Source organism: Aptenodytes forsteri, unplaced genomic scaffold, assembly GCF_000699145.1.
Source record: "Aptenodytes forsteri isolate BGI_AS27 unplaced genomic scaffold, ASM69914v1 Scaffold14, whole genome shotgun sequence".
Lineage (NCBI taxonomy): Eukaryota > Metazoa > Chordata > Aves > Sphenisciformes > Spheniscidae > Aptenodytes > Aptenodytes forsteri.
In genome coordinates, this window is record NW_008794457.1 from 2,199,466 (window position 1) to 2,227,038 (window position 27,573).

General features: G+C 44.8%; 1 protein-coding gene across 2 annotated transcripts; it reads right to left on the bottom strand.

The window, feature by feature from the left end:
* PDPR (pyruvate dehydrogenase phosphatase regulatory subunit) lies at positions 1–27,541 on the bottom strand. Of its 2 annotated transcripts, XM_009290793.2 has the most exons (17): positions 27,249–27,541; positions 24,747–24,880; positions 23,691–23,772; positions 23,437–23,600; positions 22,314–22,435; positions 21,343–21,460; positions 19,834–19,983; positions 16,859–17,051; positions 15,171–15,295; positions 13,365–13,520; positions 13,129–13,262; positions 12,586–12,734; positions 11,133–11,245; positions 10,671–10,765; positions 9,931–10,020; positions 9,467–9,649; positions 1–8,436 (listed from the first exon to the last, which is right to left on the bottom strand). In XM_009290793.2, exons 1-17 carry the CDS (start codon positions 27,473–27,475, stop codon positions 8,032–8,034), a joined length of 2,640 nt encoding a protein of 879 aa, XP_009289068.1. In that variant the 5' UTR covers positions 27,476–27,541; the 3' UTR covers positions 1–8,031. The 2 variants fall into 2 exon arrangements, with proteins under 2 accessions (XP_009289068.1, XP_019330544.1); XM_019474999.1 differs by lacking the exons at positions 24,747–24,880; positions 27,249–27,541 and adding an exon at positions 24,489–24,519.
* Between the last annotated feature and the right edge of the window lie 32 nt (positions 27,542–27,573).

The window sequence follows — 27,573 nt, forward strand, 5'->3', positions numbered from 1 at the left end:
AGTTAAAACACCTCTTTATTAATATACAAACCTAGCGATATTTAAGCCAACCAAAATATTAAATGAAATAAAGCACGATATAAATACAGCATACATAACAACATGGCCTCAGTGGAGAGCAGCAAACTCACCCTGACTTGTGCGCTTGGGAACAACTGTCCACGTCCTCCATCACGGGGTCTAGCGATCAGAGCAGCTTTGTCTCTCCTAAACCCCTTTGAATCCAAAACCGGCAGAGGCGAGACCACTGCCCCTCTCAATGGCAGACCACCCGGCGCAAGGTTTTACAGTTTAACGTTTCTACAACCCCAGATCTCAAAGGGATTAAAAAGCATCCCCGCGCTGCTAGAGATGATCTGTTGGTGTCTGCTTGCCGAGACCCTGCGAAGGGAGATGGAGGCGGCTGTAGTGGACGGGGAACCGGGCTACCGAAGTTGCTCCTTGCTCTGTCCCACCTCAGCTACATCCATTGCACAACATTCACAAGCATAAGGCACTAGAAAAATGTTTTCACAGGTTCAAACTTCAGTTGTTCTTAAAATTTCGGCAGTAGCACACTGCAAAAGTCCTCCCAGCCCTTGAAAATCTGGTCTCGGGAGATCGATAAAAGCATAAAGGGGCTTTGGACAAGTAAATTGGTGCACCTGATAACCAGAAGCAACGGTGGAGAAGGGACGTACTGGTGCAGTTCACAAGATGGCAGTCTCTGCTCGGGAGACCTGCACCGGGTACCTGTCCAAGAAGCGGGGAGCCCTTCTCCCACAGAGCTCGGGTCTCCTGTAAAACCGGCGATGGCGAGAGCCCTCACGCGTGCACAGCTGGGAACAGAGCAGAAAGTGGCAGAAAGCAAGCACGTTGTCTCAGGAGCAGCAGCAAGGAGTTGATCTGGGCCAAAAAGGGTTTTCCCCAACTTTTCCCGAAGGTGCAGGAAACATCACCACCAGCCAGCTGCCTGGCAGGCGGTCTGGAAACAACTGCACTCACAGCACGGGCATGCTCCTTTCCCCCAAGCGCGGCTTGGGTCGATTCTCTGGCAGAAGCACGTTATCGAGCAGGGACATGCCCTGTCGTAAGCCTGACCACGAGGCGCAGGAGAACCCGTCAACAACTTCAGGGACACTAATCTGCCTCCAGCTGTACTGGAGGAAAGGCCTAAGTGAAACCTGTCCCACTACAGGAAAAGTAGGGAAAATTATTTGTAGTGTGGAAGATATCTCAGCGGTGCCACTGCGAGAGGTGACAGCGCAGGACTTTTCTCCGTACACACAAAATGGATCATGCCCTAGTTGGGATGGCCGACGACTCCCAAGTATCCACTCTGCTTGTAGCAGGTGTCAAGCACCCGTGTGGGAAGACTGGCTGTTACCAGCATTGACAAATCAATAAAATTAATGTGAACACCTTTCTCCGGTGCCTCTTTCATTATAATTTACCACTCGTCTTCATGGAGATACCTTTTTCTGAACAGGCGATACCTCTGAACAAAGTAAATCAGAGTAGCGTGCCATACCTGCAAAGCAGCGCTTTGTTTTGTGCTGCAACTCAGAAGCCAGCCTGACATCGGGAATCCAGCAGAGCTTTGAGACAAACGGGAGATGAGAAGTCTCAGAGCCATCTCAACAAACATTACGGGCAGCAGCAGATCCCCTCCGCTTCTCCTGACTCCTGCCTGCGAATGGCAGCTGGTACAGCAGGGAAGCGTTCAAGCAGAGAATTTTGTTTCCTTTAACACAACAGGACACTACAGAGCACTCTACATCAGCCCAGGCTTCTTTCTTTAAAGAAAGGATAAAACCCATTACAGCATGAGTGATATACCGAATAAATCCATTCCTGGGGGAAAAAAAAAGAGGCAAGGTGTCAGCACAGACAGCCGTACGGGCATGGGGGCTCCCAGCTCATTTAGTTTAGTTCGATACAAATTCCAGCCTCAGCTGGAATCGCACACTGCAACAGCGGCTTCCACCATCCCCAGCGCTTGCTCAAAACCATCTGCCGACGTTCGTGTCTGCTCTGTACACTCAGCACACAGCTCTCCAGGAAGAAAATCAAATGGCAGGCACAATCAGTGCCCAGACACCTCACCTAAAGCTTTAAGGCATTCACAAATATTTAAAGTTTTTCCTCCCTCAAATGCAAAGGCTGCTCTTGCCGAGGGCTGTAAGCACGCTACAATCATAACGCTTAAGGAAATTTAAAGTGCCAAGAAAATTTTCAGATGCTTTTTGGAAACAGCTTGAAGTCACCTGATGACGTTAACCCCTCCTTCCCCAAGTCCTGTTCCCTGACTGAATGGGGTTTTTTCAACAAAAATCCAAACAATCAGTTAAGGAAAAGGTAGTTTAAAACAGAAAAGCATCCCGAAATGGGCGGAAATTAACCTGACCGAGTATCACAATAAAATCATTTGGGAAGACAAATCTGAAGGTTGTGAACGTTTTGCTGGACGTTATCAGCAGCTAAGTGTTCTGTTTGAAATAAGAATGACTTCTGCCCTCGCAAACAACTTCCCCCCCCCCCGACATGGAAACGACCTTGTTTTTACAGATTTCTTCCCCAAATGTAACCACTTTGGTTAAAGCGTGCTGGAAGGACGAGGTTGGCCCCAGCAGGCTGATGTCAGTGCTGTACCTCTACAGTTAGACACCACTTGCAAGAACGTGCCAGAGACAGACAAGTGTTTTGAGCAATCTGGTGTGCTGGAATCTGGAAACTCCCCACCTCTTCCATGCGGCACGGTTTCCTTCATCGGAACAAGAAACGGTAGAGGGAAATGTATGTCAGAAAATGAGTGCCACCGCTCCTCTCGCTTCCGTGATAACGCTGTCCCGATTCTGTCCAGAGCCATCGCGATCACTCAGCGCGTGTCCAGCACTGCAGAGGAAGATGCTCCCTGAGCTGGGAATCAGGGCTGATCATCTCTCCAAGGCTGGCCTTAAGTGGTTGAGTAATTGGCAAAGGATCAAACCGCTATCACGCCTCTCCTTCCGCCTCAGCTCGGCTGCTCTGCCATCCCCTTGCCTGTTTTTATTTCGCCGCGCCTCGCTCTCTGATGGGCAAAAGGAACTCACGTGCTCAGCTGCCTGAGGAAGGAGATTGGGAAGCGTTAAGCAGAGCGGGAAAGCCCTGGCACGGGGAGAGGGAGGGTTAAATGATGGAATATACGGTGGCCGCAAACCCGCCTGAGGCTTCGGATGTTGGTATCTGCACCAACTAAAAGTCGAAGAGCTTAAATCAATGCAGAGAGACAGATCTAGAGCCAACCTGGCCCAGACGATGAAGCACTTGGTGGAACCAAGAAAGGAACCTTGTGCATGAGAGGTCCTACAGCAGCACAGGCTGGAGGTGTTGCAGGAGAAGCAACAAGACTGGCAGCAGCTTGAATGCAACAGCAGAAAGGAGGAATCCAGGCTTACACCAAGACTTGGAGATGCAGTGCAAGCTTCACGTAGCCTCCCCTCCTTGCCACAAAATAGTAAGAAGAAACTGTCCAACGAGGCACATCAAATCTGGACACTGGAGTCAGCACAGAAAACAAGAAGAAACTAAGACTGGCAAAGACAGGTGTGAAAATCACTGTAACACACCCTCCTGAAACAGAAAACATCATTCCTAAATAGACCGCTTTAATTTTATCCTCAGATCATTAAATATGAACAATAAAGTCCCTCTTCGCTAATACCATTTTTACTCAAGCCTTTCAGTACTCACTCAAGGACTGACAAAACGTAAGAACTTAGGAAAGGACGCAACAAGGGTAAGACAACATCGATACCTCTGGAGAAATCATTTAATGGAAGAGGCTGCCACACAGGTTCCCCACACTACAGACGACCCTTGGGCAAGCAAGCCCTTCCCAGCGTCCAGGAACGCTGTACATTTAGAGGGATTCACCACTGCCACGCCAGCAAACCCACTCAGGTGTTGACTTCTGGGGTAAGAAAAAACAAGCCTACGCGTGCCAAGTGCACGCCACCCGCAGTGGCGCATCTCCCCACGGGCCACGCTGTCCTTAACGTTTGTTGCTGATGGGTAATAAGTTTATCCTAAAATGGGTTATGCTCCACCTATAATATTTTAGCCAAAAAGACAAATTATTTTCTCATACTAAACTGCAGTTAGCTTCCCTTCAAGCGTTTCTCTTGCAAAGTTGCCTGCATGAACAAAATCTACAGGACCGTTCCCATTCTGGACAGCGAGACTCAGAGAACTGGTAACACCCTCGCAACTGCTACGCACGAGGTGCACAGGGCAGACCTGCTGCTCCTGCTTCAGCACAGAACGAGGCCGTTACCCCTTTCGCTGCAGAGGAGGGGGATGCTATTTTAGTATTTCCCATCCAAGGTTCACAGTCTTACCGTGAGGAATGAGAACAAACCGCCTTTCTCAGCAGAAAGCATTTTAAGGCAGTTTTAAGGATGAGAATCATGAGGTATAATTTTATAGTCCACATTATTTACCATCTTAGATGCTAAGACTGTGTCATAGCAGCTTCCAAGATCCAATTTCTAATTCTCTAATTTGGAATTGTACTGAAGGTGGTAACTTTTGAACTGATTTTGTTGTTCTTTTTTTAGGCACTCTACTTTTAGTCACCAGATAAAGGGATTAGAGTCTTACATCACCGTTTAATACCTCTGGAAGAAAACGTGACACTGGAAGGACCTTCCTCGGTCTCGGTATCTAGCACTATTTTAAAACATGCTGTACAATTGTCCCCTTGATGGGTATTCAAGTTGGTGAAGGCAAACTATTCTTTTAACATTATAAGGTTAAAAATAGCTGCCAGAAATTAAATTGACTAAGCTTAAACAGCAGCTGAAGACTACAGGTTGGGATATGGAACGAGAATCAGAATTCATAGCAGGGAAAGCCAGAGGAGGCATTAATGAGCTGCAAGACTGATAATTATCAAACCACCTATTTCTAAGTCTCAAACATAACATTACAGAAAGTGTTGCTATATCTGTTGGCATGATAGAAAATTATTTTCGCTCTCCATTTTTGGTATTGAAAAGTCAATAGACCTAGACATAAAATAAGCCTAAGCAGACATAATGACAAAAGTAGCTCATAAAACACAATTTTATTGTCAGAACTGCTGTGGGAAGAGACACCCGTATTAAAAGTTGTCCGAGGAACTAACAGGCACCGATAAATTAGGGAAAAGAAAAAAGAATCACAAGGAGGAATATAATCTGGCTGCAACTTAAATGATACTTCAGGAAGGAGTGGTTGGTAGAGGACAGCATGCTGCTAACTCTCCAGTTTGGTCTTAACTAGTTCTAACTCTGCAGAGAACAAACTGAATGCTTCGAGCTAAAATCTCTCTTCAGGAGCTGCATTAAGCACTTCAGCTCGCCTCAGCTGTATACTTTGTTTTCTCCTGAAGAAGTATCATGCCTCACCAGTGACGACAAACGGTCAATAAACTCTAATCGGAAGGGCTGCTCTAAGACACATCCTAAGTACCACATAGAAAACTCTTTGGTTGAACGCCTGCTTCCCTGGATAAGAAAGGCACAGCAGCGTCCCATAAAACCAATGGAGGGACCAAGGTCCTCCTCGGTACGCACATCCAGCACAGGAATAGTGGGATCACAGTATCTCTCTATGCGGGAAAGACATGCAAGAAGTGATTGGATTTTAAACTGCTATTAGATGCCTTATGAACCTTTCATTTCAGCGATTAATTTTAACTCACCAGGCAAAATTTCAATTCAGAGAGCAATCATAGGGAAATTTGGAAGAAATGACAGCCAAGTGGAACCTCCGCCTACAGCAGCCACGCAGAGTACTCTCGGCTGCAAGATCTCAAAAAGCTGTCCTACTGTGGTCACTACATTTCAGAGGCTGGGGAAGTTTTGCATGCCAATTCAAAAATAAGTTTGAAATCCTTAAAGAGGTCACCCACTACAAAGGAATTCACCATTCACAAAGGAGAGCACGCTCGAAGAAGTGACATCTACGTTCAACCTACTACACCCGCATGCTCAAATCCTTAATTCTCTTACACCCTTTCCTGACTCTCCACTCCTAGGTTTCACAGCTTCCTTATCACCCTGGATGGGGCAGCTTGCTCCAACGACCTGTTTTAAGGTGTAAAGGTTTTGGACTTTCACCTTTGCTGCCTTAGGGACATCCGACCCCTTTTGCATGCCGAGAACATCTGGATCATGAACTGGCAGACCACAGACTCAACTGAAGGCATGACCTGAAGCAACTAACACAGCAGAAAGCAAACTTAAAACAAGAACCGGGGAAGGTTTTGAGCTCATATTTACACCACTGATGCTCGCCATTTAACTGGAAAAGAAAGTGCCCAAAAAAGGTTCTAGATAGAGAGGAAGTGTTCGCCATGGCTGACAGGGCAGACATCAGTGCCTGGTTGTGTTTGAACTCCAGACAGAAAGCTGCTGGAGCAGAAAGACCACGACGAGTATGTGAGTGGTAGAGGCAGGGAAAACGTTTAACAGATCTTTTTCATGTAAATAAAGAGAATCTTTGCTTTTGATTGTGCTCACAATGGGAAGAGGAAAAAGAAGATGTAAATGCGCGCAGTACCGTTCAGCATCCCCCCACTTCTTTACCATCAGTGTTTGAATCGGCACATTTTGACACTTGAAGAAGGGGTGAATCCCAGCTGCGCTACCTGAAGCATCTGTATGAGGAGCGTGACGGCAAAGAGCTTTGCTGAAGGAAAGTGATTTGTAATCCCACTGCCACACTCCCTGCACTCCCTCTATTCGATCCCTTCAGCTGAGGTACTACTAAGGCAGAGAAGTAAGAAGTGCAACAGATTTGAGCAGAAAAACAGAAGACAACTTCTCGAGTCTGACAGGAGCTGCTGAGATGCTTTTTCACCACCAGAAGAAAACCCAGTGGTGTTTCTTGCAATACTGCCAGCACCACAGGTGAGACAAATGCTGGGTCTTTTCCTCTACTTTCAAAATAACTACGGGCAGCTAAAAAAAATAGATGATGCCCTCTCTTCTCCTGCTGCTCAAGTTCCCCAAACCAACGCAAGTTTTACATGAAACTTGTGTTCACTGCATGAGCCTCGCCAGACGAGCTTGACTGAGTCACATAAACAAAGGAAAGTGAAAGAAAATCCCCAAAGAGACTGTATACTGTGCAGCTGAAAGAGAAGCAGCATTTCAACACTGCTATTAACATTAAACACTAACATCTGTCCTTGTTAGAAATCAGTATTTTTGCTAATAAAAAAAAAAAAAACAAACGCCATTCCTTTATAGAAGTGAAACACACATGTTGATCTTCAATTATATTTATAGCAGGCCATTTAGTTTCAGTGACCCCACGCAAAAAATCCAATCCCAACAACAACAACAAACTTACCAGCGCTTAACTGCCATCTCAATGATCTGATGATTAAACCTACTCGACTCCCTGTTAGGGAAAAAAAATGGTGGACAAAGGGGGGCAGTGACAGGCTGGACTATACCAAAACCTGTCTCTTGGCCGCTGCTCACGCAACGCTATGTCTCGTGCCAGTGAGGTAGCTGATCGTTCTATTGCTGTGTGCGTCGACGCACCGACCCCTCTACAACATGATATGCGGAGAGCAGGGTGAAGTCACAGCATTCGTCTGAACTGCAGGCAGCAAATACCTGCTGTCCCGTGCCTTACGCTGGAGAGGAGAGAGGAAGGGTGTAGTCCTCAGGGGTTCACCCGAACCCTTCCCATCGCCGTAAGGCTAGGGCCTCTGGCGGGGTTCACTCCTATACAGGCTTCCCATGGACTTCTGGATGCATGCTCAGCGCTGTGCTTCATCCACTGGGGCACGGGGGAGCCTGGCAAGCAAAGGGTTGAAGGAGGGAGACAGACAGGGTTGAGAAAGGTTGAAAATTAAAGTTTTAAAATATACAAAATGTAACACACTGGAAAAAGTTTAAAAGTTGCAAGACAAGAAAGGAAAAGAAAGAAATATATGGGGTGAGGAGAAAGGACTGGAAGGTGGTGGGAGAAGACTCCAACTTGGGAAAAGGAGCGGGTCAGGTCTAGTCAGCACTACTCCCTCTGGTAGCCACTCAGTTCCACCTCATCCTTGCGGCGACGGTGCGTGAAGAGGGAGCTGAAGGGGTAGAGCTTGGCTTTGGCCTGGAAGCGCTGCCCAGCAATGTCGATCTCATACTCGCCCTGGTTGATGAAGTCAGTTGTCACCACCAGCTCTTCTCCTGTCTTCTCGTCGAAGTGCTGCACGAAGCCGAGGCAGACGTGGCGCTCCAGAGTGTAGCTGTAGGCACTGCTGGTGGTCTTGCCCACGTACCGGCCGTTGCGGAAAATGGGCTCCCCCCACCAGGGCCAGAGGTCCATATCTGTGTCATGGTCCTCAAGAATGAACATAGTGAAGCGCTTGTACACACCGTTCTGCTTCTGTTCCAACAGTGCTTCCTGGCCAACAAACTGCATTCCCTGTGGAGAAAAGGAAGCATCAGCCGATGAAAGGAACAGGACCTGTAGCAGCTGCTGAGTTTCAGCAGACAAGCTTACTGACACAAGGTGAATTTGCGCATGGAACTCATGCCCTGTCAAGACAGGCTGCTTCTACAGGCAAGAAGCCCAGCTCAGACAGAAGCTTTCCTGTCATGTTTGTTGTTCCAGATGTTAAAAGACACAAAAATATTTGTGAAGTGGGCCTTCAAAAAATTCATTCTAATTTTCACTGTAGTGAAAACATGTCACCATTCTAGTTTTTGCCATCTTTCTGGTTCTAGAGGTCTACCATGTTTTATAAACCGGGGGAAACTGTAACAACATACGAAATTTGTGTCCCTAATCACTACATTCCCTTCTCTGAATTATTTGATACACGCATTTGTTTTGGCTCGTGCAAAGATGCGAGAAAGAAGGCAACAAGCAAGTGACAGAGATGGCACCTGCCACCACAACAAGCAGGATACAACTCTAGGCTGTTCTATGTTTTAATAAAAATAGAGAACTCCCCTGTTTTAGTAAAAATAGAGAACACCTGTTCTTGGCGCCTATCCTCATATTTAACTTCATTAAACGCCACTTGGTGCACAGGCCGGCTTTTGCTTCATCAGATTGGGAAAACAGCTGGGAGAAACATGAACTCTGAGCATCTGAAAGGTACGCAGCACCCGCACTGTACTGAGCATTGTACACGTGAGCAACACAGGGCGCTACACAGATCACTGGGAACGCTGCCCAGAAAGGAGGAAGGCAGAATATTTTTGATATTTCTAGCACCTTTATGAAGTACAAGAATATAGTTCATAGTTACGCACTGCACACAGCTCTATCAAAAAAATGATCTATCTACCCACTTGGATGGCAGTCTTTTCGGAGCACACAGCTCTATCAAAAAAATGATCTACCCACTTGGATGGCAGTCTTTTCGGTTCAGTACCGCTCTCTCCCACCCACCCCTGCTGCAATAGCAGACCCCACTGCAGGAGGTGATTTCAGTTTTCCACTGTACCTTTTCCAGCTTGACCTGGAACTCGCGTCCACACTCCATAGGAGTGGTAAAGGCATCCAGATCCTGGCCCCAGAATGCAAAGAACTTCTCAATGCGCAGGCTGCGGAGCGCGTAATAACCGGCGTTCCGAATCCCGTACTTCTGTCCCATGTTCATCACCTCATTGTACACGTGAAGGGCGTACTGCAAAGGAAGGGTGAAACACAGAGCTGCAGACGAACACCAGGAGAGAGCAACAGCATCTGACACACCACCATGGATGTTACTGTGCCCCGCCTCCGAAGCACAAGAGGTCTGCCCGACTGGAATGCTATACAAAGCAGGGAAACTCCCCCTGGTGCCTGCAGGCAGCTTTCCCATGGCACAGACCAGACATTTCATTACCCTGAGTCAACTTGGAAAGTGTTTCTGATTATGCATGCAAGCAACTCTTCTAATTAGCTAAGGCTACAGTGTACTCTTACCTCTATGGGGATATAAAGCATGAATCCAGGTTCTCCTGTGTGAGTGATACTCATCACACGGATGCCATTAGCATAGCCCACGCTCATCTCCTGCAGAATCAGAGGGGGTGAAATCATCCAAACTGGAACACAGCACAGAGATCCAGAAGGAGCACAATGCATAATGCAAACCACACTGGCCCGCTCTCTCCCCCTCCTCACTGCAGTTCACCACCAGCACATACTTGCGAAGAATTTAAATTTAAAAATTCAAACAGTGATACCACATTATCCAGACTTCTTAATCACTCAGTGACACTTGGCAATAAGCCCTGGTACTAGGTCAGGAAAGGCTTGTATTCTAGATACAAGACAGAAGTTGAATGGCAGCTATCTGCTCAGCCTTTTAATGTGACAGGAGACAATGACTCCCGAGTCACCGATCCCAGCTGCCCCTCTGACTGACAGCTTCATAATTGATTATATGAAATATGCCAAGATATCAAATGGCACCAAGCCTACAGTGAGTGGAATATTGAAAACAAATGCATATTCACCTATATATCTAGCAAGCAGAGCCCAAAGAGAAATATTTAAAGTGAGCCTAGTGAGTACATTACCAACATAGCTCAGTAACTGCAGTAAATCTATATGTAAATCTAAATTCCCCTCTAACTATCCAAAACATAATTCCTCCCTTCCTTCCACACATGCTTCAAAAAACCTAGCAGAGTGAGGAGGAAGGAAGCAGAGTCACTCACCTTGCAAAAGAGAGAGGGAAAGTGTTCTGGAGTTATCGGGGCATATGACAACTCTGACAAGACATCCACAGCACGAGGGCCGATCAGATTGAGAGCTACGGAGGGGAAGATGCCAGTATTAGGATGAGACTGGAGAGATCTTGCCTGGCGTCTAACTTGCATATATGCATGCCGCAATTTCTAAAGTCTTAGTGTTTATTGAACTAACGGGTACATTTACATTTAAGAATGGAGGAAAGAGTCATTAAACTCTCTCTCCTGACAGTCCGCAGGAAGGGAAAGCCGTCTCCCAGCTCATGGCTTGCTAGAAGGAAGTTTCTGAATTGCTGTTTTCATCCAACCGTTTGGAAAGGAGACTCAGCCACCACTCTACACACCTTAGACAATTAACTGGCATGCAGCACAAGTCACCATTTGTGATTTCAGGCTGTATAAGGAGGTCTGCTTTCAGTGAGTTCTTACCTGTGTACTTCCAGGTCACGTCTTCCATGGTCAGGGTGCTGTCATCGGGCAAGCGGTTCTTCAGCCAGGCCCAGCAATGGACTTGTTGGTCAGTAGGGGAAATCATGAAGAAGCTGGAACAGACAAATTGAAACCAAGAAACAATGAATGGACAGCCACAAGATGATTCAGTTCATTCTTTGTCCACGAACTACTGGAGCCATTCAGCAGCTTCCAAGCTAACAGGAGACCAAAACAAGCTGGTTTGCAAAAACCACAGCTAAAGTCTCTGGATCACTGCCATCACATCTGTCATGACAAGAAACCCCAGCCTTCCAGCGTTAGCAGTGGTCTGGTGACAAGAAGTGACTAGAAGGGGAACACAGGCAGTTCTACAGAAAGTTCACAGGGTATCTCAAAAATCACAGTCATTTTGCAGAAGGTATTCGCAGCTCTTCACCACCAGTGATTCTGTCTACTCTGACAGTCAGAAGAGTGCTTGGTTCACACAGCAATTTCTTGTTTCAGCAGAAGTCTTTTCACACACAATGGTGGTTATTATTAACAGTTTCCAAAAACAGAACTCCACTTGATATGTGAAAATGAGCTACTTGTTGTGTAAGTCTCTTTCACACAAACTGAGAGTTAAAGTACATTATTGACAGAGATAACATCTGCAGGAATGACTAGGCAAGGAGGCAAGCTACTGGTTTCACACAGAGAAGGACAATACTTTTAAGCAATACATGAATGCAGATAGAAGAGGAAGAGAAAGAAAAGCTGTTTCTAATTGAAAGAGCAGCAAAGAATGCTTTCACACCAAAACAATGAAAACATGCATAGAAAACAGTCCAGAGAAATAAAACCAACACACAGCTGGGACGTGCCCATGAAAAAGTTTTTAAAAATGAGAAGGTTTTTTTTATTAAATGCCAAAGAGAGCCCAAACTGTTGAGTCTAAGGATGAGATCCTGTGATCATGTCAGTTTGCACCAGAGAGCACAAAAATGAACCACGAGAGACTGCAGAGCTGGGAATGAGAGTAACCATACTACAATGCAATTTGAAATAATCAAAAAGGAGTATTTTCACCACAGAATTCCAATGAGGAGATTGGCCAGGAGCCAACGAGGAACCATTTGGTTTGCACTTTAAATGATTACCTAAACTAATAAACTCTAATGACTGCCGAAAACAATTTGTCTTTCAGTTTAGAAACTAAACGTCTCAAGGCCTAACATTTTGCAGAAATCTATGTTCATCTGTAGTCCCAGAAAGAGGCGTATTTTCCCCAATACGCGTAAACTCAGGAGCTCCCTCTCATTTGGGTTACTGAATTAGGAATGTAAGTGGAGAATTACAACTTTTCTTTTTTCTTTACAGTGGTGAAAAAAGTTTATGATCTCCATTATGAGGTTCTTAAAGGCTCCAACACCCGAAGGGTGGCAGATAAAGATGCTGCCTGCATACCTACCTGCGTTTGCTCAATCGTGCTATGCTGCAGTCATTCTCATAACCTCCTTTCTCATTAAGCATGCCTGTATGCACAACATGCCCAACTGGCACATCCAGGTCATTTGAGAAGAGATACTGCAGATTCTCCAGGGCCTGGTCTCCTGTGGACTACAGGAATTGCAAGGGGGAGAAAGTCAGATAAGCCGTCTGAGCCATACAAATCCAGTGGGGCAGTTTAAGACCGCATCAACGTCCTGGCCCAAATTCTTTCGATTCGTAATGATAGTGACACTGATGTCTCGAGCGCAATAGGGTACAAGGGTGACATATTGCTGGAGGTCAAATTCTATTTATAGACCAAGCCGGTATTTCTGTAAACTGGGCCTTCGACAGACAAAAAGCAATCTATGCTAAATAGTGTGGTACAACCTGAATTTGGTCACGCAGCTTGACTTCCTCTGTCTATCCTCAATAGGACACACAGAATTCTGCAAAAGCAGTCGATAATGAACTAAAGGCCACCTTTACCAGGCTGATGCTTTGTCGCTTCCCAGGTACTTACGCTTATTTCAAACTTGGTAAAAGATGACATGTCAATGACACAAACCGCTTCCTTACAGCACTTGACTTCGGAACCCACAATATCAAACCAGTCTGGTTTGTAAAAGGTTTTGCTCTGATCCAAATCCAGCAGATCTAATGTAAAGAAGAATCAAAGGGACAATTCATAAACTGGATGAACTAAGACCTTATGCAGACCAACAGGGATGCACTAGGCAGAGGAAAACATGATCTCACCTTTCCCAGGTGGGACAAAATACTTGACTCTCTCAAATCCGTGCTTCTCCATCCACCTTGCTCCCTGTGCATCCAGACGGTCGTACAATGGTGAAGTACGCAGCTGCCTGCCGGTCTGGAAGTCCCAACGGGGAACTTTCAGATCACACATGAGGGCTGCAATGGTCACAAAGATCCATTATTAGGCAAAGTGATCATCTTTATCTAAAATTTTCTTCCAGATTATCAATAAACATACTTACTAATATCTGAACCATTAATGAAATTCCCTCAGAACAGTTCTGACCTTCCTTTTCTGTTTTTGAAAACTGACAAACCTCTTTTGATCCGTTTATAGCTATTCAAAATCAGAGTAACAATTGGCACAGAATGCTTATATTTATAGATACTTATGGTCTCATGACAATACTGCCAAGATAACAAAAACTCTCTATTTTTCATTAAGTCATGTTGACTGGCATTAATTATACATGATTCTTCCCTGACAGCGCACTATATCAGACGCTTATCATTTTGACAATACGAATGCTGGGGTAGGCAGCCCACAGCTACAAGGATCATCTAATTTATCTTCTTAAATATTGGCAGTTCAGCCTTTTCTAATTATTGAAGCTTTTCCAAATGGCTCCTATACCTTTTCACCCAATACAGAATATTCTTATTTAGAAAACAAGTTACCCTAATAAATGTTTAGCATCCTCCCTGGTTACCAGTGGGGATTAATAACTCAAGCATGCTTGAATACTTCTTTATAAATGTTAAGTTTCTGCGTAGGTCATAAACTGCTTAAAATTGAAGATGAGCCAAATATTTCTTACTGAATACTTCTATTGGCTTTGCCTCACAGCTAATGATTTAATGATTTTATTGGCATTATCTGGTATTGGTACTCCCGAAAGAGTGGGTAGAGGGAAAAATAGATTAGAATGGGAATGTAAGACAGCAGAAATTGAATATAGTACTTATCTTGTAAAAACTAGAGTGATTCTGTAGCTATCGGAATCGAGATTTGTATTGGAAAGCAACTGCAGAACAATGCCAAGAGTATAAAGTGATTTTTCCGGGAGGAATGTCAAAGCATAAGGTTTTCATTTCCTGGATATAGCAGGGCTAAGAGGTTTACCCAACTTCTCTGCTTTCACCCAAACACATGTTTTTAGTTTAGACTTGGTATTCAAATAATCGTTCATGTTTTGCAACTTGTGGAGCACTTTGTACTTCTATTTGAAACTTGAAAAGAGGTTGTCCACATTATCTCAGGACAGATAATCAAACAATAGGAGGAAACCAAGTATGGCTTTAGACAGGAGCAATGACATCTCAAATCTATTCTGCAAGGTATTTATCGCAAACTTTGACAGAATATGTCTACGCAGACTTCCTGAATGATGCAAGATAACTGGATCACATACTCGTAAGTTGGAAGTGACAGTATTTCCACACTGTAATGATGTGCAAAGAACAACAGTGTTTGAGAGAGCGTAATATTCCCAGTTAAGACCTTGGTATTGTTCTATTAGGCTGGAGTCCTACAAAGATACGCACAAGTTTCCCCATACCAGAGGCAAAGCACAGAAATAGGAGAGAGCACGGTACCAACAGCATTTCTTTAAGAAAAGTTAGTAAGAACACCGCTAATACAAAATACCCCATCCTTTCCTTTCTCCTGGGAAGAGGCTGTATTGCCACAAAGGAGGCCAGGAAGAAGGAAAATGGTTCTCAGAGTGATGACAGAGGAGAGACAGTGCAGCAAAGAGGAAAATCTTGGACATCCTGGCCAGCACTGAATGCAGAGGCCTCACTTACGCATTACTTCCATCACACGGTGACGGAGGAAAGTGCGACTGCTCTGAAGGGTACCAAAACGTTTCAAATCCAGAGGCCAGACATTTTCTGACGGATACCCATTTACCATCCACTCTGCCAGGTACCTGATGGAAGAAGTAAAGAAAGACTGAGATATCAGCCAATGCCTTAAGGGAAAGAGTCTAGCTTTGAAGTCAGAAGCAAGGCAACTTGGACATGAGAATTTCTTGCAGTAGGGAGAGAGAAGACAACTAACATGGTATTCTAAATACTAGCAGAATCTGCAAAGTTCCCTTTACAAAACCCATCCACCAGACTTCCAAATTATTAATTTCCCATTAGGATGAAATATACAGGGCAGCAGAAAGTTAAGGACACATGGTAAATGAAGCCAGAGCCTGGACAGGTAGCCTGGCTGACACTATGTCAAGTCCTCGGGCTACGCTACAAAAGGAGGTGCGGAGTACGTCTGGGTTGTAGTTAGGAGGCTGACTGCTTTGTCATTTTTCAGTACCTGGTGTAGGCTCAGCCACAAACCATCAGTGACAGCATTCCTTTCAGCACGAGGTGCCAGCCAAGTTATGTTTAGCTACACTTCTAGCAGTGAAGGAGGAAGGCATGCTCCAGAGCTAAAGGACAAAGGCAGCTCAGACCAAAGCAGAGCAGAAGGATCTGTTCACAGTCAGTAAACAGAAAAACAAAGGGGTTTGAGACTGATCATTAAAAGTTACATTAGCAAGCTAAGCTGCTTATCCTGAGGCTGTAGCAACAAACGGACAAATAGTGCTTTTACCTTCAGAAATTATTTTGCTTCTTAGAGAACCTCACTGCAGAGATTCTCTATATTTTATATGACAAAGAAAAAAATCATGAGTTGCTTCCCTGGTGAGTTAAATTATTAGACAACGGACAGAAACTAGCGGAGACAAATGCAGATACTAACACCTGCCATGAAAAATGAGCAGCTTGTTAAGAAGGCTGTACGGCAGAAGGGATGCTGGGTTGCCAAAACCAAATGGCAATCAGAGGGAGTGATGATCATTCTGCAAGCAACTTTCCTGCTGGGATCACACTTATATGCCTGTCAAAGTATTTGCATTAACACAGAAACTGGATTTTACTGGGAAATGATTCCATCCCTAGCTCACTGGCAGAGGACAGTCTTTAACAGTACTGGCAGCACTGGCATCACATATGCGGTGCTTCATCTGCATCAGATTCACTCTGCTTCCAAAGAAATTAACTGCTGTGTCCACTTGAATGATCTAAGGACTTCAATCAAATAATAAATTAAAGGGGATCATGGACTACAGAAGATGAGGGAATATGTGCTTTGCTAAGCTTTTATCTCTTCCTGGTAGATAAAAAAAAAAAAATCAGACCAGTTAGCTCTGAGGAAGCTTACTTGATCCCCAGCAGGCTGCTGATCACCGAGATGTGATGCCCAAGGAGAGGTGTGCAGGATAGGAGGAGAGTCGAACACAGATTTGGAATACACACAGGAGAACATAATCAGAACATGGCAACCGCTCCTCTCCTTCACTCAAGTTGGAAACGAAAGAGAAGTCTTTTGTCAGAGAGGAGGTGACAAATACTGACCAGAACATTCTACACAGAAGGATCACCTGAGCAGTCTCTTTTCTTGGTTAAAACCTTACTTACACACATAACAGTGATAAACCACTTACTTGCCTGCTCCCCCACCATATGAGATACCAGCTGAGTTCATGCCAGCCAGAACGAAGTAGCCCCGCACGGTGGGTGACTCTCCCATGATGCACCGCATATCTGGTGTGAAGGACTCTGGGCAATTCACTAACTGCATGATCTGCAGAGCCTCCAAATCCGGCATCCTGCGCAGAAGGGCACTCAGAAGTGGTTCTAGGACCCAAGACAAACAAAAAAAAGACAAAAAGTCACAGCCTTCAGTCTCGATGCACTGCACCTTCAAACTGGACAGCACGACAGAGGCATGCTGCTATCAACAGATGGAAACTGCTTCCATGTTTCGATACAGTCGCAGGATAAACCATTTACCTGCTGGAATCAAACTACTCGAAATGGATCACACGGCATACCATAAAAGCAGCCATACCGATCCAGACCAAGAGCCCAGTATTGTTTTCAACAGTGCAAGAGCGTGTTCAGTTTTGTTAGGGAAAACAACAGGAACAGACACCAAATAGATACCTAGCGAGGAATAAGAACAGGCAAATCTATATGACGCTTGTCCCACGTGCTCTGCCAGCCTCCGCTTACCATCATCAACTCAGAGGTTTTCCTAACAACCTGGTATGTTTTCCCTATTGAGTAACCCCTAAATCGATCTCTCTTCTAAGTACTTGACCAGTCTTCCCCAAACTCATGAAAACATCCTACAGAGGCTGACAAGGAGTTCCACGTATTTAGTTATTTGTTGTATGAGGAATCACCTCCTTTTGTTTTGAAATTCACACTCAATTAACTTTTTTTGATGCCTCCCAGTTGGCATAATAGAAGAGACGGTGAACAGGAGATCCCCATCTATCCTGCCCATCTCATTCAAGATTTCATAGACCTCTGTTTATTTCCCTTCTGTCATCTCTTTTTCCCAGCTCACTCAGTCATTCCTCACTTGGAAACTGTTCCAAGCTTTGATCAGCCTCTTGCTGCTCTTTCACCAGGCCTTCTCCAGTCATACCACACCCTCTGGAGACAGGGAGCCTAGAACAACAACTAGTATCTGGCAAACCAAGGATTTAGTCTTGCATAATGATTGTGTTTTCTGCTCCTTTCCTAATAATTCCTAACTTGTCTTTTGCTGTGACTGCTACTGAGCTGATGTCTTCACAGAACTAATACAACCCCAAGGTCAGTTCAAAGCCCATCATTTTGTACGGTGAAAATAAGACCATCCCTCCACACACCCCCACACACTTGCGTCACTTCACATTTATCCTCATTGAACTTCTTGCCACTTCATTGCCCAGTCATGCTGGAAAGGTCCTTCGGCAATTCTTCAGTCTGACATTTGAGAGCGTTAATGAAGGGATTAGCTATCTACTTTGTTTTTCTTGTCCAGAAGTTACCTCTGTGTAGTACTCCAGATAAAAGCCCTCAAGATTCAGCACTAATAACACTCCTCCACTTTACACACAAGCAGTAAAATAATCAGATTTCACATTACCTAAGAAGCTATGAACAGAAACAGTCTTTCTGACCTGCTCTTTTTCTTCCCTCTCTCATGCATTAGAATTCCAGAGTGAGAGCCTGTAGTTACAGACTTTTTTTTTTATTGATAAAAAGAGAGATCAGTGTTAGATTTGTTCTCAAATCCAGCCCAACATTTAAGCAACTGTACAGGCTATTTTAAAATCAAAAGGTGTTCCAACGAGAGAGATCAAAGCAGTAATGCAAGAGCTCAAACCACAGGAACTGCAGGCCTAGAAAAGGATCAAATATTGGCTGAGTAAGCTCTGACTCTGCTCAACTGTCCGGTATGTTTGAACTGATAAAAGGGTAATGCTGGAACATAGCATGCAGTTGCTTCCAAAACTTGGGCAATTTGTGGGCACCGACAAGCAGTGCCTTTTCATTTCAGCAGTACCTAGAAAATCAAAAAGGAAGTGGGTGCAGAGCTCGAGCAACTCCTTAGTGAAGCTAATATCTTCAAGCAAGTCTGTAGGCATCTCTAGATCTAAAAACCTTTAGCGTATGCCAGCACAAAACTGCACCCCACCCTGGCTCCACCCCCTGGAATTTAAAGTTTTACGGTATCAATACGGTATCCCACAGAAATGAAAGTAAAATGAATCAATTTAACCTGGGGAACAGCTGGAAGAACATACTACCACTGCAGAAAGGAATCAGTGAAAATCCATCCGTGCCTACAGTCACACACAGAGGCATGCGCATTCACAAGGGATGCAAAGAGCTCTGACACAAGGGAAAACTGGATCCCTGAAAAAAAGGCAAATTTGAAGATGAGAGGGCACACTCAAACTTATCAGGCATAAAAGAGGGGGGAAAAAAAAAGGGACTCATAAACCATGTTATGTTCCTTCCTACAGAAAGAGCCCTCCATGTAAAAGTACATACAGAATATAAAAATAGAATCAAATAAAACAGGAAGAGAAAGACAGAACATTTGGAATATAATAAACCACCACTGTCAATGGTGGGATGAAGCCTGGGAAGCAACAATACCAAATGCTGTCCACAAAGCAACCGCCACCGAAGGAAATGCACTTGGCAGTCACTGCTGGAGAGAGCTGCAGAAACAAAATACCACGGCTACACAGCAGGTCAACAGTGTTGATCTACAGCGTCACAAGAGGAGCAGCATGTGGCACTGACAGTCAAAAATCAAATGAAATGGAAGAACAGCGCTGGAAAGTTTATGTAGTACCTCGCTGCACTAGAGGACATTAATATATGCTGAGGGTCAGCCGGTGTTTTTAAATACTACACAGGCATCAATGTAGTCCTTGGTAAAGGCGTTTTACACAAATTACTGACAAATGAAGGGATGAATGAATTTGAGAGAACGTTCATCTTTCCCACACCTTTCAGGTAAAGGCAGACACATGCTAGCTGGTCAACAACAGCCTGCGTTGTTGCTAACTCTGCCTTCTGCTGAAGCCACGTGTTTCATTGCTGTGGGAATCTTTCCTCCCTAACGTACCAAAATGATCCCAGTCTTCTTGAAGGTTCTGAATCTCCAGCTGGTTCCGTCCCTCCGTGAAGAGAGGTTTGGGGTTTTTCTCAAAGCCTCCCGAGAGGATGCCACCTTGCCAGTTGCGTATGTAGATCCTGCCATCTGGGTCTACAATAGCTGCGGAGGAAAGAAAAGAGGTGGGAAGGGAATTGAGAGAAGGGATAGCTATCTCAGGCTGCTGCTCCACAAACACCAACGATGGGGTCTGGTGAGAGGCTGGGCCAAGCTAGCAGCCCCCTGACATGAGAAGGGACGGTCTCCATCCCCCAGCCCCACACTTTCGCACCATTTTGGTTCTCACGTGACGCCTTGGTGAGCCAGTTTAGATTACTAAACCAGCATTAACTCCCGCCACAACCATGCATGTTAACTTTTGGGCAGCACAGTAAACTGAATTGAACCTGAAGAGCACCCAAGCCAGCAGGACAGCGTTACCAGGAGTGGGAGGACACAAGAGGGAATCAGATCCCTTGAGGCACCGATAAGCTATTATACTGGCTTAGTTCCACTGGAACTGCACCCAAGACCAGACCTTCCACCAAGAGATGTCTTGCCCTCCCCCTCTTTCTCTTCCTATATTAAGAACAGTTAATTTTAATGGGGACGCATCACTGATCCAGTTTGCTGCAGGCCACCAGCACAAAGAAGGTGGGCAGCACTGGGGTGAGGACAAGCAGTCAGGTCGGGATTGCTTCTTCCAGTGGTAGAGCCAACTTGAAGCATTTATGATACTCCACCTGACATGTTCCATAGCAATCTTTCCCATGTACAGAACAGATGTGAATATATATATATAAAAAAATATATGTAAAACTCAATCAAGTAAAAGTGAAGCACTCAGGGACTCTGGGCAGAGCTGGATTCCCTGGGGAGTATATACATTACTCACTAGAGGCAGAAACTCTCGCTAAAGACTGAGAGTAAATAAGCAAAGCTTTCTACTTCCCAATCACAGTTTTCAAACACAAGGGCTTTTCTTTAAGAGATCCAAAAGCCAGAACATGGGGGAGGAGCAATTACCTCAAGTGCTTTGGTTGCCCCTACAGCTCATAGACATGTAAATGCCATTGTAAAGCCTTAGCTTCAGTTGGAGGAAAGGAATAGATGGGCCATTTGGGGACAGCAGCCTGCAAGGAAAACATAGTGCCAAGGCTAGCACCCTCTCCAGCCCACAAACGCAACAATCCAAGTCTCAGACACACCTACTAGTCAAGCTAGAGTCAAGGTCATTCTCCTGCTAAGATGACCGACTCTGAAAATCAATTTCCGCAGCGAAAGCTTTCCCAAGAGTAAGGAAAGAGATTCCACCACTGAAAGAGGATATTCAGAGCAATTCAACTAGAATGCACTTCACAATCCCAAAGGAGCTGAGAACTGATAGCCCTTAGTTGGCCTTTATGTCATAAACTATGCGTCACCTTGCAAAGGCAGATATAATTCACCAAGAAAAGTGAGGTAGAGCAGAAGAATCCTTACTTGGTAAGTTGCTTGCCAGAGGTTCCTTCAAAGGATGTGTCAGGAGGTAGAAGTGTTCACAGGCATGGAGTGGGATATTGACTGGTTCCTCCCCAGAGTGGCCCAACTCATAGGCCCACTGCAGTAAAAAAGTGCATGTTAGAATGCAAAAGAAGAAAACTAACTCCAACAAAAAAAAGGCAGGACAAAAGCAGAGGTCCTCTCTGTGGGTTTGCTTTCATAAAAGGCCAAATAAGATTTGGTTTAGTCCCTTAAATCTTAAACAGACACACATTTTTTCTCTTTGCTTAGAATTTGAAGTGTTTAGGACAAAGACGCTTTTTCTGTTGCTCACATAAGATCTAGAAAAGTGGGGCCCTGATTCAAGACTAAGAAGTATCAACTTACAATACAAAAGCAAAACAAGATCTGTACACCAAAGTCAACACTATGCTCAGGCTCTAGAAGCAGAATAGTCAGGATTTAGGTGCCTAGGCTGCCAAGACCCCATATGAACAGGACAGCCAGCTGCAAGCTGAGAAACAGCAACTGTCAGATGTATTTTCAGACTGGAGAAGACATGACACTAAGAAAAACAACAGAAAAAGGAACTTTCAGCGTGTGTGTGAGAGAGGGAGCAAAGGGTAGAGACTTAACTGTCTCACTAAGAGCCAAAGCAAAACTCTTCCTGTCAAAAGGGTGCACCCCCCAGGACAGAGACCACGGGCAGAGCTGTACCAACAGGCTGCAGGGTGCTCCTCAGCAGGTTAACATCCAGTCTTTGCTGCCAAGCAAACAGCAAGCACTGCTTTCTTCCTTCACACCCCTGCTGGTCTAAGAAGCTGAATAACATGACTTTGATCTACTCCAGTAAACCAAGTCGAAGCACAAACCGTAAAAAAGAAAAAAAAAGGAAAACAAAAAAACCCCCGAGGAAAATGCACGTGTTCTTAACCAAAAGAAAAAGGAAAGACAAATTTTGATATTTCAACCTGGCCAGCACAGTTGATGAAGTACTGGCATTGAATCTGTCCTCTGTCGGTCTCGACTCCAGTCACACGACCCTTCTGGACCGAGACATGACTGACACTCGTCCGTTCATGAATCTGGACACCTGAAGGGGACATAAGAAAGCCAGTATACCACAAGCCTTCTTTCTGATGTGTCAGGCTGCTAACATTAAACCCTTAACCTCAACCTAAATGCTTATTTTCTCTTTAAGACAAAATTTCTATTCTTGACCCAGTAATTCTGAAGTGAAACCCTGTTACTCGTAAAATGTCACGCACACAATTTGTACATAATTTAAAGGCTGAGGCTGTGATGAGTTACAGTACTTTTTCCCATGTGAGAATCTGGGTGATAAATATAGCCTAGTATCAACAACATGAAAAAAAGCGTCTCAGCTACGGATTTCTTTCCATTACAATTCCTTTATGCAACAGTCTGTAGTTTCAGATGGCAAGACTGGTTCTTTTATGGGAAATCAGTCGTTTTGTGAAAAAAATCAATTAACAGTATGCAAAAAAAGCCGGACTAAAAGAACCGGAGAGGTATCTTCCCAAGTAGCTTCTTCCAATCTGATGGACTTTCATCCTTAATGAGCTTCTGTTATCGCATCTAACCTTTCTCCCACTTTTAGACCCCTCCAAATTTGCCCAAGTGCTGGGCAAACAGCCTTTATTACTACGCTTCCAAACTCATTTCCAAAGCATATGCACCCAGTGAAATATTCCACAAGGACTCAGCCACACCTTTTCATTTGCAGGCAATTAAAACTCTTTTGATGTGTAATTTTGAGTCAGGTCCTACGAAGGATTGTTTTTATGATAAAAGAGTGTGTGCTTATTCAGGGAAATATATAACAAGTAAGGACAACAAACTGGTGCTTGATCTAGCACAGCAGCTCTGTAAAGATTCAGTATGTTAAAAAAAATTCAGCCTTTTTTTGAGAAAAAATAGATTTTAAAGAATCTGAACGTTATAGAAATAACCAAGTTTTGGTCTTCAGTGCTCAGTTAGAATACCGAAAGAGATGCAGAGCATAATTTTCTTTTACAGAAAGAAGATAACTACCATGCAGGAGATTACTCTATAGATAAAAAAACCTCATACCATTCCGTGAGGCAGCGGTTGCCAGAGCCAGACTCACATTGGCAGATGACACGAGTGCATCTTCTGGCACATACATGGCCCCCACAAGGTCATGGATGTTGATCAGTGGGTGGAGCTGTGCCACTTGCTTTGGGGTGATAATTTCACAAGGTATCCCCATTACACTGCCACAGAACATAAGAAAAATGCCGTCATTAGTCTTGCAGGAGAGCCGGTGCAAACTTAAGATCAGTTATGTTTCCTCTTATACGTACTTCAGTGATGAAGCAATGCGTTTCAGGGAGATTAGTCGATCCTGAGTCTGAGCCAGTGAAATAGAGCCTGTCTTCACGTACCCTATGACAATGACCAAAGTCAAGTCAGATTCGGACAGGATCTTGAATTCCTTTTAATCTCAGACCCCCTGCTTTAATATAATGGCAGACCCGTTGCTTCCACGACTCAGGACCCTGGAAATCCCAGATCCCCAAATAACTTTACACGCTTATCAGCTAGTAACTAAAAACTGCATTAGCCAACTTTTCAAAAAAGCAATTTAATTTTGACTTGTGTTCTAAATCTTTCTACTACATTTACTCATGTTTATAAAAAAAATTAAACTTCACACATGGTACCTATTAAAAGAGAGAGAGGTTACTGGCAAAAAAGTGATCTAATAACTACTCAGAAGAATAAAACCTCAACAACTAAACGCATTTTGTGACTCCACCACCTGCAATAGATTAATACTATAATCTTAATTACAGGCACAGTTATTAACCTCTGTTGAGCCTGACATATATCACAAGTCCTTGTCAGCAGAAAACTTTCAGTGACCAAGTTCCTCCTATCAGGTACATGCCTGAGCGTTTTGGAGGGAGAGGGAGAATTTCAACACAATGTTTTCTTGTTATTTCCAGGGTGAGACTAGAGTAAGATATCTTGCTTTGCCTATGCTTTAGTGCTTCTGTTAATCTTTTTCTCTTTTTGAGAAGTGAATCGGTGCAGAAAATGGGCCAGCTGCTCGGGTCACTGCAATATACTTTTTAGCGTCCCTGCGAAAATTCACCTACGTTTGCCCAAGTTACAGACAGCATAAAAAAACGATCACAGTTTGCAGGTAGTCTGCCTTCGGTTTGCCCATCCGATACCCTTCTTCCCACTCTTCTGGTTACATTAGTAACATCCCCTTGCATCTGATTCGGTCCAAATGTATCGTTTTTGAGCAGGAACCACCAACCCTTAAGACACTGTAAAATTACATTCATGTTTCAGTGTCAATACTTCGATTCCATTTCCCACAGATTACTCAATGATTACACTTTTAGTACCTGTTTTTACTCCCGTCTCTTGTTCCAGCTGCTGGTAGAGCTTGTTTGAATAGTCTGCCATCTTCAGCTCTATGGACACGTGCCTGGCTGTGCTCACGATGCCAGCACAGAAGCGAGTGGTACCAGCGGCCAATCTGCAGGAGAAGTTGCAAAGGCGGCCTCATCCGGCGGAGAGGCAAGCGCCCCCCGTCAGGCTGCTCCAGCGGCTCTGCTGACAGCACAAACCAGACAGCAACCTCTCCCCCAAACATATCAGACCAAAAGCTGGGAGTTGGACGATGCGGGGATAACGCAACCTCTAGAATGCTTTTCCTTTAGCTCACTTTTGAAAAAGCACTGTATTCCGAAACCACTTCTCTTTAACTAGTCCTAAACACTGAAATTTTTCAAAGAAAGCACTTGAAAAAAAATCACCTTACGCTCAAGTCGACCTGCCTACCTGATTCTTTCTTTCTCCAAAGCAGGATTTCCCTCAAATGAAAATTAACTTGGATCTCAGTCTTGCCTCTTTGCAGTTTACAGTAAGAACAAGTCCCTCTCACTGTGCAGCAACTGCCGTAGATAGGTACACGTATTTCTTGTCCCTTTTTAAACTGCCCTTAAGCCACTGTCCGTCTAGCTATTTGGCGAAGGGCTGCTGTAGAGCTAGAAACCCATTAAAAACTCCCTGCAGCATAGACAGGTGAAGACAAAGCCAATTAGATTTAAGTGTCTCTCTCGCGACCCTGCTTCAACAATACTTCCAAGTCATCTTTCCTGCTGCGAAAGCAATCCTACATTTTTCCACTTGCCTATGCAAGCCTTCGACAAGACTGCTTTTGGCCTAGCGCGCCCATGTTCTCTCAGAAATTCAACTGAAGAATCAGTCGAGTAAGGTATTCTTTTTGCTACATCCCTACTCAAGTCACAACCGAAACAGCTGAAGCACGGTCTCACCACGCTGTGCTTCACGTAAGACGTTTCTGCTAATGCAATGTTGTTCTTTTTCCTTGAGCACATGCACGGACTGAGCTTGTACAGCATCTAACTCAATGAAGGTCAGTAACGGGGTATTCATACCCCACTCCAGGCTAGTAACGGTTATGTTTCCAGACAAATGAAGCCTAGCAGCTAATTTCACTCGAAAGGACACCGCTCACAAGGTCTCAGATGAGACTACCCGATTTCCTCTCTTTGCAGCTATAAAGAACTTGATGCTGTCTGCTTCCCAGCCATGCAAAGTCAAGGAGTCACAGCTAATTATTCTTGAAGGCAGCATCGGGTGGGAAGCTCTAAGCTAGACGGTAAATATTCTCGGTCCAGCACTTGATTCAGAGTCTTAGAAGCTGCTGCGATAAACACCTCTTCAAACCCCCAAAGTCCTAGCACTGTCTCATGCCGGAGGTCCCCAAACCGCTTAATGAAAACACCACGAATCCACCTCCGAAACGGAAATCTAAAGAACAGGTGAGGGCCGCGCAGTCAGCTTTCAACAGGACCTATGTACGCTGCAACAGACTGCAGATCCAACTCACCGAGGAGCGCACAGAGACTCGTATTCAGCCAAAGTGTCGCGGCCTTAGCCTTTTAACAGACAGGCGCTAAATCCTGCAACAGACAAAACTAGACAACCCGAGCCTTTAACCAGCTTACAGGGTGACGTTTTAGTGACATCTGCTTATAACCTCTGCAGCTCCTGCAATCTCTTTTGAGCTTTGCTAGTGGTGTAATACTTTACATATGTACCACATCCTACTTCTAGAGATGGTCAACAGATGATTTACACAGATTTTTAGTTCTCCTAAAATGGTCCATCTTTGCCAGCTGCATTGTCTTTTACACGATTACCTGCGATTACGCCAGAGCAGATGGCTATCTCCCGAAGGAACTGCGGTCCACGGAAAACCCAGGCCAGGGCAGAGTTCTCCTGACGGGAACTGCAGCCCATGGAGGACCCAACACTGGAGCCCAGTACCGATCATACCCCCACCATTCACCCCCTGCGCTTCTTGGGGCGGAGTGGGGGGGGCAGAAGACCCCGGAGCGCAGGAGTGATGTTGAGCATGGGAAAGGAAAGGTGGTGTTTTAATGTCTGGGTTTTGTTTCTCACTACCTGAATCTATTTTAACTGGCATGAAATAAAAGTAATTCTTTAATTATGTTAGTTAATTCTCCCTAAGGCAAGTCTGTTTTGCCCACGGCAGTAATTGGTAAGCAATCTCCGTGTCCGCGGAGCTTTCTCAGCCTACTTTCTCCCCACCTCGCTGAGGAGGGGAAGCGAGTGGCCGTGTGGGAGTTTGGCCCTTAACCAAGGCTAACCCACCACAATCACACAAGGGATACCCTTCACCTGGCAGGTCTGCCCTGTGCTCGGGAAGAAGTAGTGAGCGTCGTTACTAATGTTCAGCATGAGCTTACTCCACGGGTCCAAGTCCAGGTGAAGAGGTAGGAATAACACATTACAGCAGATGCTGCTACGCATGGAAGTCCTGTTTCTCTGGTTTTGTTACCAGAAATCCTTACCTGCCCTGCTCAAGTAAGACTATATCCTTCCAACCCATCTTGGAAAGGTGATACGCCACGGAAGTGCCCATGATTCCACCACCACAGATGACAACCTGCGCCTGTGCTGGCAAGGAAACCGGGTGAGGTTCTGCTGTACTTGAGGTACTTCGCCGGGAGCAGGTCATTCTTCTCCATTTTGGGTTAGCCGCCCGCCACCGGACATCCGACAATAATCGGAGAAACATTCCGGCAGCTATTTGTCAGTTTTCTTAAAGCACCACCTAGACGTGTTCAGACGTTAATTCAGTGCCGCTCCTTCTAGGAAGGAAAAGATGAGAATCAC

What these genes read in the sequence shown, in the direction of transcription:
- PDPR (XM_009290793.2), bottom strand. Translation starts at nt 27,475, where the DNA reads ATGTTTCTCCGATTATTGTCGGATGTCCGGTGGCGGGCGGCTAACCCA. An exon ending in AGAAGACTGGGATCATTTTG is followed by an intron (nt 17,052 to 19,833) that starts GTACGTTAGGGA and finishes CTTGGGTCCTAG; the next exon opens with AACCACTTCTGAGTGCCCTT. An exon ending in CCGTGTGATGGAAGTAATGC is followed by an intron (nt 13,521 to 15,170) that starts GTAAGTGAGGCC and finishes TGACCATTGCAG; the next exon opens with CCCTCATGTGTGATCTGAAA.